Source organism: Sceloporus occidentalis, unplaced genomic scaffold (assembly GCF_023333645.1).
Source record: "Sceloporus occidentalis isolate IW3139 unplaced genomic scaffold, rSceOcc1.0.p SCAF_4, whole genome shotgun sequence".
NCBI classification, from domain to species: Eukaryota; Metazoa; Chordata; class Lepidosauria; order Squamata; family Phrynosomatidae; genus Sceloporus; species Sceloporus occidentalis.
In genome coordinates, this window is record NW_028316984.1 from 204,461,236 (window position 1) to 204,478,591 (window position 17,356).

The following is a 17,356-nucleotide window of genomic DNA, read 5'->3' on the forward strand; positions in this document are numbered from 1 at the left end:
AAAAAAATTCATGGTTACCTTTCCTCTGATGCCTTCAGAAGTGCACCCAGGCTGTGTATACAATGCATATGAGATAAGAGTCAATACAAAAGGGAACAGAGAGTAGAGTTCACAGAAGTTCTTGTCCTGATGATAACAGAAAAGCTGGATTGAGTAATGATTAACACAGTGTATTCATACCAGCCCGGTGTTCCTAAGCTTTGCAATGTATAAATTTCAGAGCAGTGGAGCAGTGGAAAGCATTCTCTTCATCTTGAATCTGGAGACAGTAGGTTTCTGGGATGGAGCCTCTGGGGACAGCCACCATTCTGCTGATCGTCTGTATCTCCTGCCTTGTTCTTTCTGCCATCTGGAAAAGCGAGACCCACAAGAAAGGGAAGCTGCCCCCCAGACCGACTCCATTGCCCCTCATCGGGAATGCTCTGCAGCTGAAGACCAACCACTTGGACCACGCTCTCCATAAGGCAAGAGCAAGAGTCGAGGCCACCATTGCAAAGGATGTTGAGAAACTGGAACTGTGTCCAGAGGAGGGCCACCAAAATGGTGAAGCGTCTGGAAGCCAAGCCATAGACTCAGGGAGCTGGGGCTGTTTAGCCTGGAGAAGGGACGGTTAAGGGGTGATATGATGATAGCCCTGTTTAAATATTTGAAGTTTCCTAGTTGCTATTTTAATCTATTTTAACACATTTTTATTATGTTGTTGTTGATTTGTTTTGTTTCTTGCTTTAAGGTAGGGAGGGGCATAAGGGGAGAGGATTATTTAGTTTTTGGTTTTTATATGTACTGTGTATTTTATTGAGACCTGTCTGTTTTGTAACCGCCTCGATCAGTAGGGAGAGGCAGGATACAAATAAACATTATTATTATTATTATTATTATTATTATTATTATTTCATATTAAGGAGGGAGCAAGTTTGTCTTCTGCTGCTCCAGAGACTAGAACACAGAACAATGGATGCAAGTTTTAGGAGGAACTTCTTGACAGTAAGAGCTGTTTGACAGTGGAAGACGTTCCCTTGGAGATAATGGAGATGTTTACTTGAGAGTTCCTGCATGGCAGAATGGGCTTGGACTGGATGGGTCTCTTCGGGTCTCTTCCAACTCTATGATTCAAGTAGGAAGAGACCCCAAGGGCCGACTTCTGAGGTGCAGGACTTTTAGGAGGGGGCAATGTGTAGGTCACTGCAGGATTGCTAGTTTGCTTGTGTTTTTTTGTCTTGCCAACAAACTTGCCAAATAACTTACTGTCCAAATGCATCTGAGGAAGTAGACTTAAGTCTATGGGCACCTTCCCACTATGATTTTAAGCAAATCGCTGATTGGGTTATATGACCGCCATTCCCATTTGAAACCTGTTCCGATCCTTCTGTGATCGATTTCTGTCGCAACAAAGGGAGGTAAACACAAAGCCCCCGGTTTTTCCAGACACTAGTTTCCTAGTGGTTCTTTTGGAAAGAATTGATTCCGAAGCGTGTTCAACAATTGGGAATGATGGATCTGAATGGCATCATTCTGGATGGAGGGACTAATGGCAGAGGGGCCTTTACCATGCCTCCTCAGTGTTTGGTAGATCCACCATTTTGCGCTGCCTTTGTGCTTCTGGTGTGACATACGGGCGCATGATTTTTTTAAATAAAAAAATAAAATTGATAGAAGATTTGATTCATTGATTTTGCAACTACTTGTAATTACCTGGGCGATCCGATGGCAGCTGACAGTTAAGCAAGTAAGTGCAAAACCAATGAACCAAATCTTCAATCAGTTTGTGGTCTCTTCCAACTCTATGATTCTATGATTATATATATACCCACACACACACACACACACACACATATATGAGAGAGAGAGAGTTCCCAAGCCGAGCTGCCACTCACTGTCACTGATGACGCACAGATGATTGACCTGCATTTTGAAGTGGTGCAAACAGACAACAATTGTGCCAAAAAAGAAGCGATCACAAGGGGATAATGAAAAGATCTGCTTTCATAGTGGGAACGACGGACCTCTTGTAATCGATTTACCAACACGGAGAGAAGGCGAATCGGAAACTGAAAGAAGTTGGCAGCATGAGCTGTCATAGGGCTCATTCCCACTGAAGCTCATGCTGCCAACCTCTTTCTATTCTTAGTTTCAAAAGTGCTACAACATGAAAGTGCCAAAATGGTACAAAATCATTTGCAGGGGCATAAGCAGACAGACCCTTGACCCATTTCTGACCATGTGTTGGTGACCATCCAGTGATGTGCCTATCCCTCTCTTTCTGTATCTGTCTCCCTCCAGCTCAGTGAGACATATGGCTCCGTGTTCACACTGCATTTCGGAGCGGAGCCTGTTGTGGTCCTGCATGGCTATGATGCCATCAAAGAAGCCCTGGTCGATCGCGCGGATGAATTTTCAGGCAGAGGGAAACTGCCCTTAGCTGACAACATCATGAAGGGGAAAGGTATTTTGTGTTTCTGGCTGGCTTGCATGTGGGGGCAAGGTCTAACATCTCTTACAAAAATATAAGGGCGTCAGAACCACTGAGATACAAATCTGGGGAAGATAAACAGAAAAAAGAAAGCCACTGCAAAGTGGTTATGAATGATAGAATGAATACCTGAGTGTCCAACTTGATCTTTAGTCCAATGCCACCAACCCAGATGGAGGGCTTCAGGAGAGGAGTTCCCATCATCTCTATGTATTTGAGGATTATAGAATCATAAAGAGACCCCCAAAAGGGCCATCCAGTCCAACCCCATTCTGCCATGCAGGATCTCTCAGTCAAAGCCTCCCCATTGACAGATGGCCATCCAGCCTCTGTTTAAAGACCTCCAGGGAAGGAGACTCCACCAAAATCTCCAAAAGAGTGGGTTCCTCTGTCGAACAGCCCTGACTCTCAGGAAGTCCCTCCGAATGTTGAGCTGGAATCTCTTTTCCTGGAGCTTCCATCCATTCCTCCATTGTGTCTATGATTCTATGATTCAGTGGCTCCTGCAGGGCTCTCCCATTTCTGGGGAGGAGCAGCATGGAGACAAGCAAGACCTTATTCTTTATGCAACTGTACATTTGAGGCCTCCCATGTTTATTACTGCAGGCTCAACCAAATTATAGAGCTGGATTGACTTAGAGAGAGGGGTAACAATATTACTCTACTTTCTACAGACTCCCCCCTTGTGGAGCAGATAGATATCCAGTCCAAGGCTAATACTTTATTTAATGCCCTATCATGGACTGTTGCGGGACGGGCCTCTAAGTTGGCTGACAAAAACTGTAAAGACTTTTGTGCCCGTTTTCAGATTATCTGTATGCAAGGAAGCTGGGTCTCTTCCCTGGTTTTCCGTCTCCTCCTGGCTTTGTGGCTTCCAAATCAAAGCATCAGGGGCGTCCTGATGGAGGTTTGGCAACCTTGGTTGCTGTGGTCTCTAACCCCACAATTCTCCAAGAGGACTTTGGGGTTTGTGACAATGTTCTTATTCTTCAAGCTGACTGGCCTAGTGGAGGGAAACCTTTTCTGATTCATGTATATTGCCCTCTTCAGAACTCAATATATGAGCATGATTTTAGATGGCCTGACGTAGAACTAATTCCTACGTCTCTGTATGATGCATATGCTCATCCATTAATCTTAGTGGCAGGTGATATGAACGCTAGATTGGGTCCAAACAATAACAAACTAGCCGAGGAACTTGGTTTAAGTTAAGAAGACGTGTCCCAAATGCCCATTGGGAATTCTAAAGATTCTTGATTAATGAGGCTGGAAAATCCCCTTTTTCTATCATTTTTAAATTTCATCTTTTCCTTTCTAACGGGAATGATAGTGACCCTGAGGCCGATTCATAGACGTATATAGGACTAAAGGGAAAAGCGAGGTCAACTATTTCGTTCTTTCACAAGCAGCGTTTCCATGGCTTGTTAACTTTAAAGTCCTGGTTAGGCCTGAGAGTGATCATATGCCAGTCCAGTTACTTCTGATGCCACCGCTTCTGGAAATAAAAAGTTGAGCACCATTGATAACATGCGCCTCCCCCCCAAGAAAACAAAAGGCTCAAATGGAATGGGAAAGTCAATGAAAATGTAAATACCTTCCTAATGTCCCCTGGGATGCTGATACTAAGAGATCTTCTTATGACGACTCAAGATCCTTTGGAGACCTTGACCAAAATAGTCCAAGAGATTCAGCCTTTTTTGATCCGCACAAATTACACACAGCCTACTAATAAGGTCTGATCTCGCTTACTTTAATTGGGATGCAAAGACTTTTAAAGAAGTTAAGTGAATTTTGTTTAAACGAAATGTTAATAGTTAATCACTCTAAAACCAAAGCTGTGGATTTGGGTTTAAGGAAAAAACTTCACCGCTGGAGCTAGAGGCAAAATCTATAGACCAACAATCCTATTTCAATTATCTGGGTTTAAGATTTCAAGCTCACCTGTCATGGAAAACACATTTTGTTGCAACCAAGCTAAAATCATCCCATTCTATAAACTCCCTCCTGAAACTCTATAGACTTCAATTGGCAGCCCCTTCTATTGAGGTTTATCAAAGAAAAATGGTTCCTCAACTATTACACGGTGCAGAAATTTGGGGGTATGATAGTATCTCTAATTTGGAAACTGTTCAGAATCCATTCTTGAGATCCCTCTTGTCTGTTCCTAAAAGTACCCCAGTCTCCTTTTTGAGAGCAGAAACAGGTCAAACTGCCCTTCAAGCTGAGATACATATTGCACTTGCCTTTTACTGGTTGAAGTTGTTGACCATGAGTGATTCCAGGCTCCCCAAAAAATGCCTTTTAGAGCAATTATCTTCTAACTCCTCAAGTTCCTGGGTATGTATTGCCAGAATGATGCTGCAGAGCTATGAGACTGATGTTGACTCACTACCAAATTATGCCGCTGGTCGAGTTAAGCAACTGATGAAAGGGAAAATCCAACTTGTTGCTAAATGGGCTCCCTTACAATCACTCCCAAACGCCTCTTTCTCATTTTGGTTTCCTCTATATAAAACATCGTTTGGATTAGAGCATTATTTTTTTAATCTTACTCTGGCCCCTATTAGAAAAGCATTCACAGGCTTAAGGTTTCGACGTATGCCTTCTGCCTATGGATTGTGTATTTGTAAAACTGGGATAGTGGAGAACATTGAGCATCATCTTTTACATTGCCCTCTTCATACCGCTCCTAGACAAAAGTTCCTTAATCATATTTTGCACTCTCTTTCCAACAGACAGATCTTGCTCCCAGCAGATCTCTATGCTTTTGGCTGGAAATGATGCATTCATTACCTCCATGATGGCAAAATTTGCTTTAGCTGCTAGTAAGATTAGACTTAGTTCTCAAGATGGGAGCGAGGATCAGAAGTGTGGACCAGATGTCCAATATCTGGGCCAACGTGCCCTGGACTCCCTCCATGTCCTCCTGGAGTTGCTGTACCTGTTTCTGTAGGTCCTCCTCATCCTTGGGTTGCAGTTGCAGTGGCTGCGTAAAACCGGTGTCCCAGGCGGACCAACGAGCGGCTCGGCGTCACTCCCTCGTGCGAGGAGGAACCGATGGTTGCCCAAACCATGGGGCCCCAGCTCCTGGCGTCTGAGCCAGCGTCAACTGGGTGTCTTTTGGAAGAGCCCTGGCCTCCGTCCCTTGGGCTTGGCTCTCTCCCACGGCTCCTGCTGTGGTCTCCATTCTGGTTGAGGTAGATTCTTCTGAGGACTTCTGTTCCGACATTGCCCTCAGAGGAAATTAGTAGGAGTCTCAGCTTACTGTCAGAGTGTGGACCAGAATCCTGGACAATCAATCAGTCAGCTTGTTCATTGTAACAACAGAACTTTATTGAAGGTTCCAAGATCAGCGATGTCGCATCACTCAGCTTCTAAGCTGAGACTGACCCCTCCCAGCCAAAGCAATGCATAAGTTCCCCCCAAAGCCAAAGCACTCCACCCCCAGCAAAAGCCCGCGCAGTAGGACCCCTCCTTCCCAGCACTAGTTCCCATCCTCCATCCCTCTCCCCTGAGAAACGAAACTGCATTCCAAGTCTCTGCAGGCCAGCCTCTCAAGGACACTAGATAACTCACACCTGGTCCAGCCTAGCACTACATACCACCATCTCTACAAGCTATGCCAAGCGCAACCCATCCCCCAGCATCCACAGTTAGAATACCTCTGGTAGAATACTTCAGGATTCTAACACATTTGCCATATGTTTTTATCATTATTGTTGTATTACTGCATCTTATTGATGGGATTATTTTATTGTTATTATTTTGTTTATCTGTATTTCCCCCCAGAAATTCTGTGTCTTGATCCTTTTATGTTGCTGCTGTACCTACTGTCTGGATCAGTATCGCATTGGTGTGTTACAGATGGCCCAGAAGGGGCCGTCTCGCACCGCCGCCGGTTGCAGCGTCCGGCAACCACAGCAGCCAAACGGCGCGGTTCCCGAATGCTGCCAAGAAGGAGCGTGAAAATCGCGCTCCTTCTTGCTCCCCGGAAGAGACGCCACAAGGCGCTAGTCGTGCACTCGCAGCGTCATTTCCGGGGCGTGACGTGCGGACGCAGAGCGTCCGTTATGTCAAGATGGCGGCGGCCATGTGGAACAGCCGCCGCCATTTGTTACGGACAGAGTCCATAACAGGAGTAGGGGTGTCTAGAAGAGACGCCCCTTTTTAAAACTGTGACATCCTGAGGACGTCCCAAATGGCGGTATGTAACCCGCCATTGTGACGGCTTTTAGCTTTTAACAACAAAGTTATTTTACAAATTAGGGGTCCCATGTTTCATTGTTCCCAATCATAAATGTGAATTCTTAGCAGTTATAAGACTGCAAACCCAGGTTATCATCTTGTAACGGCTCAGTATGATGCCCACTGATATTGGGAAATGATGCTTTTTTGCCACTGTTTGGGGGATAATGCTTGTCTCTTGCTTTCCTCCATTTCCAGGGATCATCTTCAGCAACGGAGAGACCTGGAAGCAGCTCCGGCGCTTCGCCCTGACCACCCTCCGCAACTTTGGGATGGGGAAGAAAAGCATTGAGGAGAGGATCCAGGAGGAAGCCCAGTATCTCCTGGAACAGTTGCGAAACACTAAAGGTATGTAGATTGTGACAACCCCCACTATCCTCCTACTGACTTTCCAGAAGATTCCTCTTCATCTTCTTGACCACTGTTGCATAAGGCTCAAAGCTCAAACTCTTGCTTGCATCTTAAACCTGGTGTACCTGGAGCAGTCATTTGGTGAAACTTGTTTCTGAAGATCAGGATGACCCTTCCTCTGCAGGAGGTCAGCCAATGACCTAGGATTTCCCTCCAAGAGGTGGAAGGCAGCTGGCGAATAAGCCGAAGCTGATAACAGGTGTTCCTGACCATCGCATTCACCTGAGATGTTAGGTGAAGCGACGAATCAAGAAGCACCCCCAGACTGCGCACGGAGTCCTTCACAGGAAGCGTGATCCCGTTCAGGACAGGTGGAACCACCGCCATTCCTGGACCAGGAGAACCTATCACGAGTACCTCCGTTTTCTCTGGATTCAGGCTGAGTCGGTTTTTCCTCATCCAGCCCATTACTGACTCCAGGCATGCCACGAGAGGAGAGATGCCATCCTCGGTCACTGCAGCAGTCGGAGACATAGAGAAGACTATCTGGGTGTCATCAGCGTACTGATAACCCCGCACCCCATGTCTCCGGATGATCTCTCCCAGCGGTTTCATGTAAATGTTAAATAGCATGGGAGACAGAATGGCTCCTTGGGGGACCCCAGTTGTAAGGGCCCTCCTATCGGAGCACACGTCTCCCAGCTGCACCATCTGGGACCTCCCGGAGAGGTAGGACTGGAACCACTGGAGCGCAGTGCCCCCGATTCCCAACTCTGCCAGGCGCTCCAGAAGGATACCATGGTCTATGGTATCGAAAGCCGCTGAGATGTCCAAGAGCACCAACAGAGACACGCTTCCCCTGTCAATGCCCAGACGGAGATCATCGACCAAGGCGACCATGGCCGTCTCAACCCCGTAACCCGCCCGAAAGCCAGTTTGAAATGGGTCCAGATAATCCGTTTCATCCAAGACCCCCTGAAGCTGGATTGCAACCGCCCTATCGATCACCTTCCCCAAAAATGGCAGCAGTGAAACTGGCCGATAATTATTATGTACCAGGGGGTCGAGGGAGGGCTTTTTTAATAAAGGTTTTACAATGGCCAATTTTAACTCCGATGGAAATTGCCCTTCCCTCAAAGATGTGTTAATAATCCGTTGCAGCAACAAAGTTACTGCCGGTCCTCCCTGTGCTGCTAACCATGAGGAACAGGGATCGAGAGAGCAGGTTGTCTTCCGAACACTTCCGAGGATCTTGTCCACATCATCGGTACTTACCAACTCAAACTGATCCAGTTTAATGGAGTCCACGGAGGCTCTGGACGCCTCTACCCTAGGTTCTGCTCCAATGCCAGCGTTAAGACCTTCGCTTATCCGAGAGATTTTATCCGCGAAGAAGTTGTTAAATTGGTCGCAGCAGGCCTTAGAAGGTTCAAGGATCTGGTTCAGGGCGGGAGGGAGCTGAGTTAGCTCCCTGACCACTCTGAACAACTCTGCTGGACGCGACTCCGCGGACGCGACACGAGCAGCATAGAACGAGTTCTTAGCTGCTCGTATCGCCTCTCAGTAGTCCTCCAAAAGGCGGTCTAGGAGAGCCTTGTCGGCTAAGCGTATGTGTTTCCGCCAGCGGTGCTCTAGCCGTCGCAGCTCCCGCTTCCTTGCCCGGAGATCTTCCGTATACCAGGGCTTGCGTTTGGAAGCGGGCCTGAGAGGGCGCTTGGGAGCGATGCTGTGTATAGCCCTAGAGAGACCGGTATTCCAGATACCAGTCAGGGCATCAACAGAGTCGCCGTCACTTCCAACCATGTATCCCTCTAAGACTTCCTGGAACCTTTTGGGTTCCATCAGCCATCAAGGGTGGACCATCCTAATAGGTCCACCACCCCCAGGGGGGATCTGGGTAGTGGCCTTGATTTTTGCCTCCACGAGGAAATGATCCGTCCATGACAGGGGGGAAATATTAGTTATTTCCGCCCACGGATTTTCCGCATCCGAACAGAAGACCATATCAAGTGTATTACCCGCAAAATGCGTTGGACCCGCAATCAGCTGGGACAGGCCCATGGCTGCCATGGTATCCATGAATTCCTGAGCCGCACCGGGTGGAACATAGCTGGCCGTGAGGGCGATGATTTTATAATTCTATGATTCTGTGACAGAGCTTAGTACTGAACGAAGTCTTGGTAAAGCATGAAAGTGAAAGCTCAGAATAAGAAATTTTGAATTGATTGACTGATTGATGGATGGATTGATTTGTGGTCCTTCCAGAGCAGCCCTTTGACCCCACCTTCCTGCTCAACTGCGCTCCTTCCAATGTCATCTGCTCCATCGTCATGGGAAAGCACTTTGACTACGATGACAAGAGGTTTCTGGCCATTATGGGCTTTCTGAATGACAACTTTCAGATTAACAGCTCTCCTTGGGGTCAGGTAGGTCCTTTGCCCCCAAAAGTCAAACATACACTCCTGTGTGCAAATTCCATTTACTGACGGCGGAAGAGAGGAGAACAGATTAATACACAGCAGTTTAAAGTGAATATTTTGATAATGGGGGGGGGCATAGGAGTTGGAGACACAAGGAGTCTGTGGAGAACTGGGAAACATATTCCCTGCCTAGGATGATCACCTATACTTCTGGAAGGAAGAACGACCTCTGTTTCTGTGGAGGCAGACCCTGCCCTGGCAATGCGCAAATGGCAGCTGGAGATTGTGTGCAGAAAGCTTGATGCTCCATCACTGTCCCATTGTGGGAATCCTTCATTCACATCTATATGCATCTCTACTGTCCTCCTTCTAGAGAGATGAGGCACAGTATCTATAGAGTGTAAAGACCTCAGCCAAAGACAGCCATCTGGTATGGACAATCTAATTGATCCTGGTCAACTCAGTTGGCGCTGTGGTCAATTCAGTTTGACAACGAACTGGGCAAGTCCATTCCTTTTCTAGACAGAGACAAACAAGTAGGAAAAACAGGATGGTGATCAATCATAGCATGGCTGGTTAACCATCTGTGCCTTGAACTTTGGGTTGGTGTACTTCGTAATAGTTTGTAATTTCCTAGAGGAAGAAACAGATTAACTTTATGTCTAACTAGCAGGAGATTCTTCCTTTTACTCTGACAGACAAAACGCTCCGCATGTTTGCATTTGTGTGTGAACAATGTGTCTCAGCGCATAGGAAGAATTCCCCTGCAATAGAGCTTCTTCTCCATTCCATCTAGAGTTGTACAATGGGACCCAGATGTCCTTTGGACATAAAGGACTTCCCTTGCTCTCCTGATGGTGAAGCTCAATCCGTTTCTTCTTTCTTCCTTCCTAGCTCTACAACATCTTCCCTTCCGTAATGGACTTCATCCCTGGGCCTCATCACAGAGTGGATGCAAATGTCAGAAAGGCCATAGAGTTTGTTTTAGAAGAAGCCAAGGAGCACAAGGACACCCTGGACCCCAGCTCCCCTCGCGATTTCATCGACTGCTTCTACATTAAAATGGACCAGGTAAGACCAAGGCATGGGCTCCTGAAGGTGGGAAGAGAGCCTGGTGCCTTGGCACTCCTTAGGAGGATTTGTCTCCTGGGCTGACCCTCTAAATCATCCCCTTTGTGCCCTTAAATTGCTCTGTGGTTACTCCAAACTCAATAATTACAATTCAGTTCAGTTGTCAACATTCCTCTTCAGTGATATCTGTGGTCTGCCCTTGTTTTGTTAGACACCTTCCACTTCTCTTCCTCATTAGAAATGCTTGCTTTTTGGCAGAGGAGAGACAAGCCCTTCCCAGGCTTTTTAGCCCTTAGAGATGGCTTCATCGACACATTTTCCTTCCACCAGATGTAATCTTTGGGATTTGTTATACTTCTGCTCATTATATTTGACTAAATGGAGTGAAATTGACTCCACTGTTTCTGATGCAATTTCTCCAGGAAAAACATAGTAAGGCATCCGAGTTCACCATCGAAAGCTTGGTTATCTCCGCCGCTGACTTGTTTGGGGCAGGAACAGAAACGACCAGCAGCACTCTCAGATACGGGCTCCTGATCCTCCAGAAATACCCAGAGATAGAAGGTAAAACACATGTGGCTCCCATAGTCTTCTTCTCATCCCTCAGTTTCTCCAGGGAGCATCTTGCTGAATTTCTGTTTAACTGCTCTGGCGGACTATAGGCTAAGGATATACACATCTTCATGCAAGAACAAGTAATTTCAGCCATCTTGCCCTTATTCTGTCAGGACAGCAAGGTTTCTCTGCTGTATTCACACTCACTTCATATTTTGCGTATTCACTGGGGGGAAACTAATTCGCTTGAAAAGGAACCTGATTTTCCCCATTGACATAAACACCCAGCCTCTCTTTAAAGACCTCCAAGGAAGGAGACTCCATTGCACTGCATGGAGGGAGTGTCTTCCACTGGCAAATAGCTCTGAGATCAGGATGTTCCTCCTGAATGTCGTTTCCTGGAGCTTGCATCCATTGCTCCATTGTGTCCTGTCCTCTGGGGCAGCAGAAGACAAGCTTGCTCCCTCCTCAATATGAGACTTTCCTTCAAATACTTAAAGAGGGCTATCATATCACTTCTAAACCTTCTCTTCTCCAGGCTAAACATCCCAGCTCCTTAGGCCTCTCCTCATAGGGCTTCATGGTTTCTAGACCCTGGCACTATTACTTCGCTTGATCTAGACACTGTACTTCTATTGATGCAGCCTAAAATCACATTGGCCTTGTTAGCTGCCGCATCGCACTGTTGACTCATGTCCAACTTGTGGTCTACTTGGACTCCTAGATCCATTTCATTCGTATTAGAATAATAGAATCATAGAATCGTAGAGTTGGAAGAGACCATAAGGACCATCCAGTCCAACCTCCTTCTTCTGCCATGCAGGAACTCTCAGTCAAAGTATCCCCATTGACAGATGGCCATCCAGCCTCTGCTTAAAGACCTCCAAAGAAGGAGACTCCACCACAATCTCCAAGGAAGAAGTCTGTTCCACTGTCGAACAGCCCTTACTCTCAGGAAGTTCCTCCTAATGTTGAGGTGGAATCTCTTTTCCTATAGCTTGCATCCATTGTTCCAACTTCCAGGTCCTTTTCTCTGGAGCAGCAGAAAACAAGCTTGCTCCCCCCTCAATATGACATCCCTTCAATTATTGAAACAGGGCTATCCTATCACCCCTTAACCTTCTCTTCTCCAGGCTAAACATCCCCAGCTCCCTAAGTCATTCCTCATAGGGCTTCATGGTTTCCAGACCCTTCACCATTTTAGTCGCTCTCCTTTAGACATGCAACAGGTTATCAACATCCTTTTTGAACTGGAGTGACCAGAACTGGACACAGGATTATTCCAGGTAAGGCCTGACTAAAGCAGAATAGAGTGGCACTATAACTTCCCTTGATCTGGACACTATACTTCTATTGGAATCTAGAATGGCACTGGCCTTTTTAGCTGCCGCATCGCACTGTTCACTCATGTTCAACTTGTGGTCTACTTGGACTCCTAGATCCCTTTCACATGTTGTCTCCTTAAGCCAAGTGTCCCCCATAATCCTATATCTGTGCATTTCATTTTTCCACCCAAAGTGCAATACCTTACCTTTCTCTGTGTTGAATTTCATTTTGTTAGCTTTGGCCCAGCTTTCTAGTCTATTCAGGTCATTTTGAATTCTGATCCCTTCCTCTGGGGTATTAGCTGCTCCTCCTAATTTGGTGTCATCTGCAAATTTAATAAGCCTTTAGAACCCAGTGCATTTGGGGCAAATGGCCCTCCTCAGAGGCAACATCTGTCTGCGAATGTGGCTCACAAGTACTTGTCGGAAATGCTTCAGCGACAGCCTCTAAGATCTCCTTCACAAAATGAACTCCGACATGCAACCACCTTGAGTCTTGCTTTCTGGGGATAAAATGGAGTATGAATAAAATTAATAATGGTATCAATAACAGCCATCACAGCAGTTGGGTCACCTTACATATTGCCTTTCAGAATGCCTTTTGCTTGAAACTCATTGGGATGTGGTAGTTGCTCCTTCCATTGGTAGCCATGAAGGCAAAAAGATGGAAACTGGGTGTCACTGTGTGTGGATGGACCTTCAACTTGCTTGTTGATTTTATGGCAACCCCATGAATTTCAGAGGGATTTCCAAGGGAAGGAATCCTCAGAGCTGGTTGTCCCAGTTCCTTCCTCTGAAATATATCCTACAGCACCTAGTATTTGTTGGTGGTCATCCAAGTTGTCATTACGGAGGGGTAAGGGGATGTAGTCATTGGCCTGGGACCAAAACACATCTAAACCATTTATGTTGCGTTGAAGTGGGTCACAACAGACTGAACCTCCCATGGGTTCTAGATGGCTTCTCTGACTGCTCATGGATGTTTCTTGCTTGACATTGAACTTCATCCTTCTCGTGACAGGGAAAGTTCAGGAGGAGATTGACCGGGTGGTTGGTTGCTCAAGAAGGCCTTGCATGGCTGACCGGGGGCAGATGCCTTACACGGATGCCGTCATCCACGAGATCCAGAGGTTCATCTCTCTCGTCCCATTGAGTCTCCCTCATGCGGTGGTCAAGGACACGCCATTCAGACAATACGTCATTCCCAAGGTAAGTTCTCTGATTCCACTTCAAGAACCTATAAAACTCTCACTTGAGCTTTGGGTAGGTTTGCATGGGAAAATGCCATCCTTCATCTGTCCTGGACCCAACTATGGAAGGCATTGCAGGCCAAAAACAGTGGCTTCAGCAATGCCTAGAAAGAGACCGGTAGCTAGACAAGAAAGGAGCTGCATCTTCAGTGAGCCCAAAAGCAGCAAAGAAAGACTCCCACCATCCATTCAACGAGAGGCAATGCATCAAAAGCTCTTACTGCCCTGTGTTGCACCACTTATTGCTTTGGTGTAGGGGCCACATTTAGAGATCATCCGCAGACATGGGGAGGGGTACTGTCAGTATCTTGATGACACCCAGATATAGCTCTCCGTGCCTCGGACTACAGCTTTGACTAAGGATGGCATCCCTCCTCCAAATGAATGCCTTAAGGCGGCACTGGACTGGATGAGGAAAAACAGACTGAAACTGAATCCAGATAAGACGGAGGTACTCGTTCTTGGGACCCCTGACCCAGGCATAGAGAGATGTCAACTGGTCCTGGAGGGGGTCACACTTCCCCTAAAGGATGGTGTCCGTGACTTGGGAGTGCTCCTGGATTCCTTGCTTCAGATGTCAACCCAGATAGATGCGACGGTCAGGAGTGCTTGCTATCAGCTTTGGCTGATACGCCAGCTGCGTCCTTTCCTAGAACTAGGGTGGGAGGGAGGAATAATGGATTCTATTCTGTATATTTGTTACCTAGTTGTAAGCTGCCTTGATCCAACTGGAGAGGCAGAATATGAATTATTGTTGTTGTTGTTGTTGTTGGCATTCTTGTGCCTTGCTTTCAAGGGCTTTGCTCAGAGTGATGGGCTTCAGAAATCCAGCTTTAGATGATAAACTAATTTCCTTCCTGGCTTCTTGTATCCTCTGCAGGGGACCACAGTATTCCCTGTCCTGACCTCAGTGTTGCATGACAGCAAGGAATTCCCCAGCCCCACAACGTTTGACCCCCAACATTTCCTGAACAAAGACGGGACCTTCAGGAAGAGCGACTACTTCATGCCCTTTTCCGCAGGTAAAAATGGTGCCCAAACCACAAGCGGGCAGCATCAACCGTTGGGTGGCTTTTGGGGGGGTCCCTTTAATCTTTAATCTCCCACTGCTCCTGATGTTTTGCAACAATGCTCCATCCTCACCTTTGAAATGACTATATGCATCCTTCACCATCACTGCCAATATTTACGTTATACACATGCTGTAAAGTCAACGTTAGTAAGATGTCCCTGTCATTGAGACAGCCATAGGTGCATCCACCTCGCATAATTATAAATGCCATGGTTTCATCCAACCGTATAATAATAATAATAATAATAATAATAATAATAATTTGTATTCCACTTTTTCACAAAGGAATCAAAGCGGATTTCAACAGTATAATTAAAACATCAAACAATTAAAATTACAATTAAAAAAAACACCAAAAAACCAACCCTTGCCCCAATCATAAAAACAGTGATCAAGCCATAAAAAGAGATTAAACATCCAAATTTAAAACTGTCCAATAGGAATACACTAAAATTTCAGGGCAGATTAGTGCAAGAAAAGGGGGGGGTGATGGGGGGCTGGTATCAATCAATGTTGATGTCAGAACAATAGAGGTATCATTAGAGGAGGAGGCAAGTCTAATGGATCTAACCTCGTCTGGGAAGGCCTGCCGGAAGAGCCTTTTTAAAGGCTTCCAAGGTGGAAACATGGCGGATCTCATCTGGCAAGTCTAATCCTGCGGTTTGTAGGCTGCATCTACACTGCAGAATTGAGGCAGTTTGACACTGATTTAACTGACATGTCACAACACAATGGAGTACTGGGATGTGTAATTCTGCAAGATGTTTAACCTTCCATGCTAGAAAGCTCTGGTGCCTCAACAAACTACAAATCCCAGGGCTCCATAGGATGGAGCCATGGCAGTTAAAGCAGATGATGGAGTTGGAAGGGACCTTAAGAGTCATCTGGTCCAACCTCGTTCTGCCATGCAGGAACTCACAATCAATGTATCCCTGACAAATGGCAATCCAGCTGCTGTTTAAAGACCTCCAAGGAAGGAGACTCCACCACTCTCCATTGGGGGAATATGTTCCTCTGTCGAACAGCCCTTACTCTCAGAAAGTTCGTCCTAATGTTTAGGAGGAAGCTCTTTTCCTGGAGCTTCCACCCATTGCTCTCATGTCCTATTCCCTGGAGCAGCAGAAAACAAGCTTGCTCCCTCCTCAGTGTGACATCCCTTCAAATACTTAAAGAGGGCTATCATGCCACCTCTCATGGATGGCCATCTGACATGGGTGATGCTTTGATTGAGAGTTCCTGCATGGCAGAAGGGGGGCTGGACTGGATCAGGGCCCTTGGGTCTCTTCCAACTCTATAATTCTATGAGTCTATGATCCTCTTCCTTCTGGGGCTTCCTTTGCAGGGAAGCGGATCTGCGCAGGAGAAGGCCTGGCTCGCATGGAGCTCTTCCTGTTCTTGACCTCCATCCTCCAGAACTTCAAGCTGAAGCCCCTCACGGACCCCAAGGAGATTGACATTACACCTCTGATGAGCAGCATTGGCAACGTCCCCCGGCCCTACCGCCTCTGCGTTGTCCCCCGTTGAGAAGGTGCCCTGGCATAGTTGGCGATGGGCAGGAGAACTTGGCTTCTGCTTCTGTTTTAAGAGACATTTTCCAGCCCTCCCACTTTGGGCACCAAAAATGTGTGTGTGTGTCCATTTGCCTTCAAGCCACTTGTTAACTTTGGGTGACCCCACAATTTTTATCACAGCGTTTTCTTGGGCAAGGAAGATTCAGAGATGCCTTTGCCAGTTCCTTCCTCTGAAATATCACCAACAGCAGCTGGCATTGCTTAGAAGTCTCCCATCCAAGGAATAAATGGCCCTTGTTTATCTTGCAAGATCAGTCTGGATCTGGTGCCTCAGATATTTAGAGTATTGGGCATGAAAACTATGGCTACATTCCAGCCCCAAGTCAAAATGTGGCTTTTCATTAAAGACTTTGGGATCAAACTGTGCGTGGTTTTCCATTTTTTAAACTTTTTAACTGTGAAGTTTGCTTTCGTGGAAGGAGCCAGTTTCCCATTTTGTGTCCCGAGGGTCAGTTGGAGGGCAGTTACAGCTGGAACATTTGGCCGGAACAAAAGGGAGCCAGCTCCTGCCCATTGGCTCCGTCCTGTGATTTTGCAAGCGATCTGCTTCTGACACTCACCTCTCTTTAAGCTACTTTAGATCTTCTGGGATGACAGCACCCTGGTCTTTTCCCCACCGCTGTCCCCAAACTAAGAGGGACCCTTTCAAAAATCACTGGCGATTAAAAGGACTGTGTATTGATGGCAATGCGGATCTACTTTAGAATGAAGACAAGCTTTTTGTTAAAATAAAATGTGAACTTTTAACCAGTTGTTTCAAACAGACGTTGCTTGAAAATATTTCAATAAACATTGGTTCAGGCACTTGTGTTTTTTCGGGGTCACTGCACTTTGCTCTGAAGCGGGATTCGGGGCAAATGGCCTTCGTTCCCATTTGAAACCACTTCCGATCCTCAATGGATCGATTCCAGGAGGAAAGAAGTGGGGCAAACACAACTAACCCAGGGTTTCCTGACACTACTTTGGAAGTGGTTTTTTTGGGGGGAAGAATCGATTCTGAAGCGTGTCCAATAAGTGGGAATGCCA

At 46.5% G+C, this 17,356-nt stretch overlaps 1 protein-coding gene across 1 annotated transcript; it reads left to right on the forward strand.

The window, feature by feature from the left end:
• Positions 1-260: 260 nt before the first annotated feature.
• LOC149315352 (cytochrome P450 2C19-like) lies at positions 261-17,077 on the forward strand. The gene is made up of 9 exons (XM_089523006.1): positions 261-464; positions 2,281-2,443; positions 6,914-7,063; positions 9,332-9,492; positions 10,381-10,557; positions 10,980-11,121; positions 13,459-13,646; positions 14,568-14,709; positions 16,102-17,077. The coding sequence occupies exons 1-9, from the start codon at positions 282-284 to the stop codon at positions 16,281-16,283; spliced, it is 1,488 nt and encodes a 495-aa protein (XP_089379132.1). The 5' UTR covers positions 261-281; the 3' UTR covers positions 16,284-17,077.
• Positions 17,078-17,356: the final 279 nt, after the last annotated feature.

What these genes read in the sequence shown, in the direction of transcription:
- LOC149315352 (XM_089523006.1), top strand. Translation starts at nt 282, where the DNA reads ATGGAGCCTCTGGGGACAGCCACCATTCTGCTGATCGTCTGTATCTCC. An exon ending in TCTACATTAAAATGGACCAG is followed by an intron (nt 10,558 to 10,979) that starts GTAAGACCAAGG and finishes CAATTTCTCCAG; the next exon opens with GAAAAACATAGTAAGGCATC. An exon ending in CTTCATGCCCTTTTCCGCAG is followed by an intron (nt 14,710 to 16,101) that starts GTAAAAATGGTG and finishes CTTCCTTTGCAG; the next exon opens with GGAAGCGGATCTGCGCAGGA.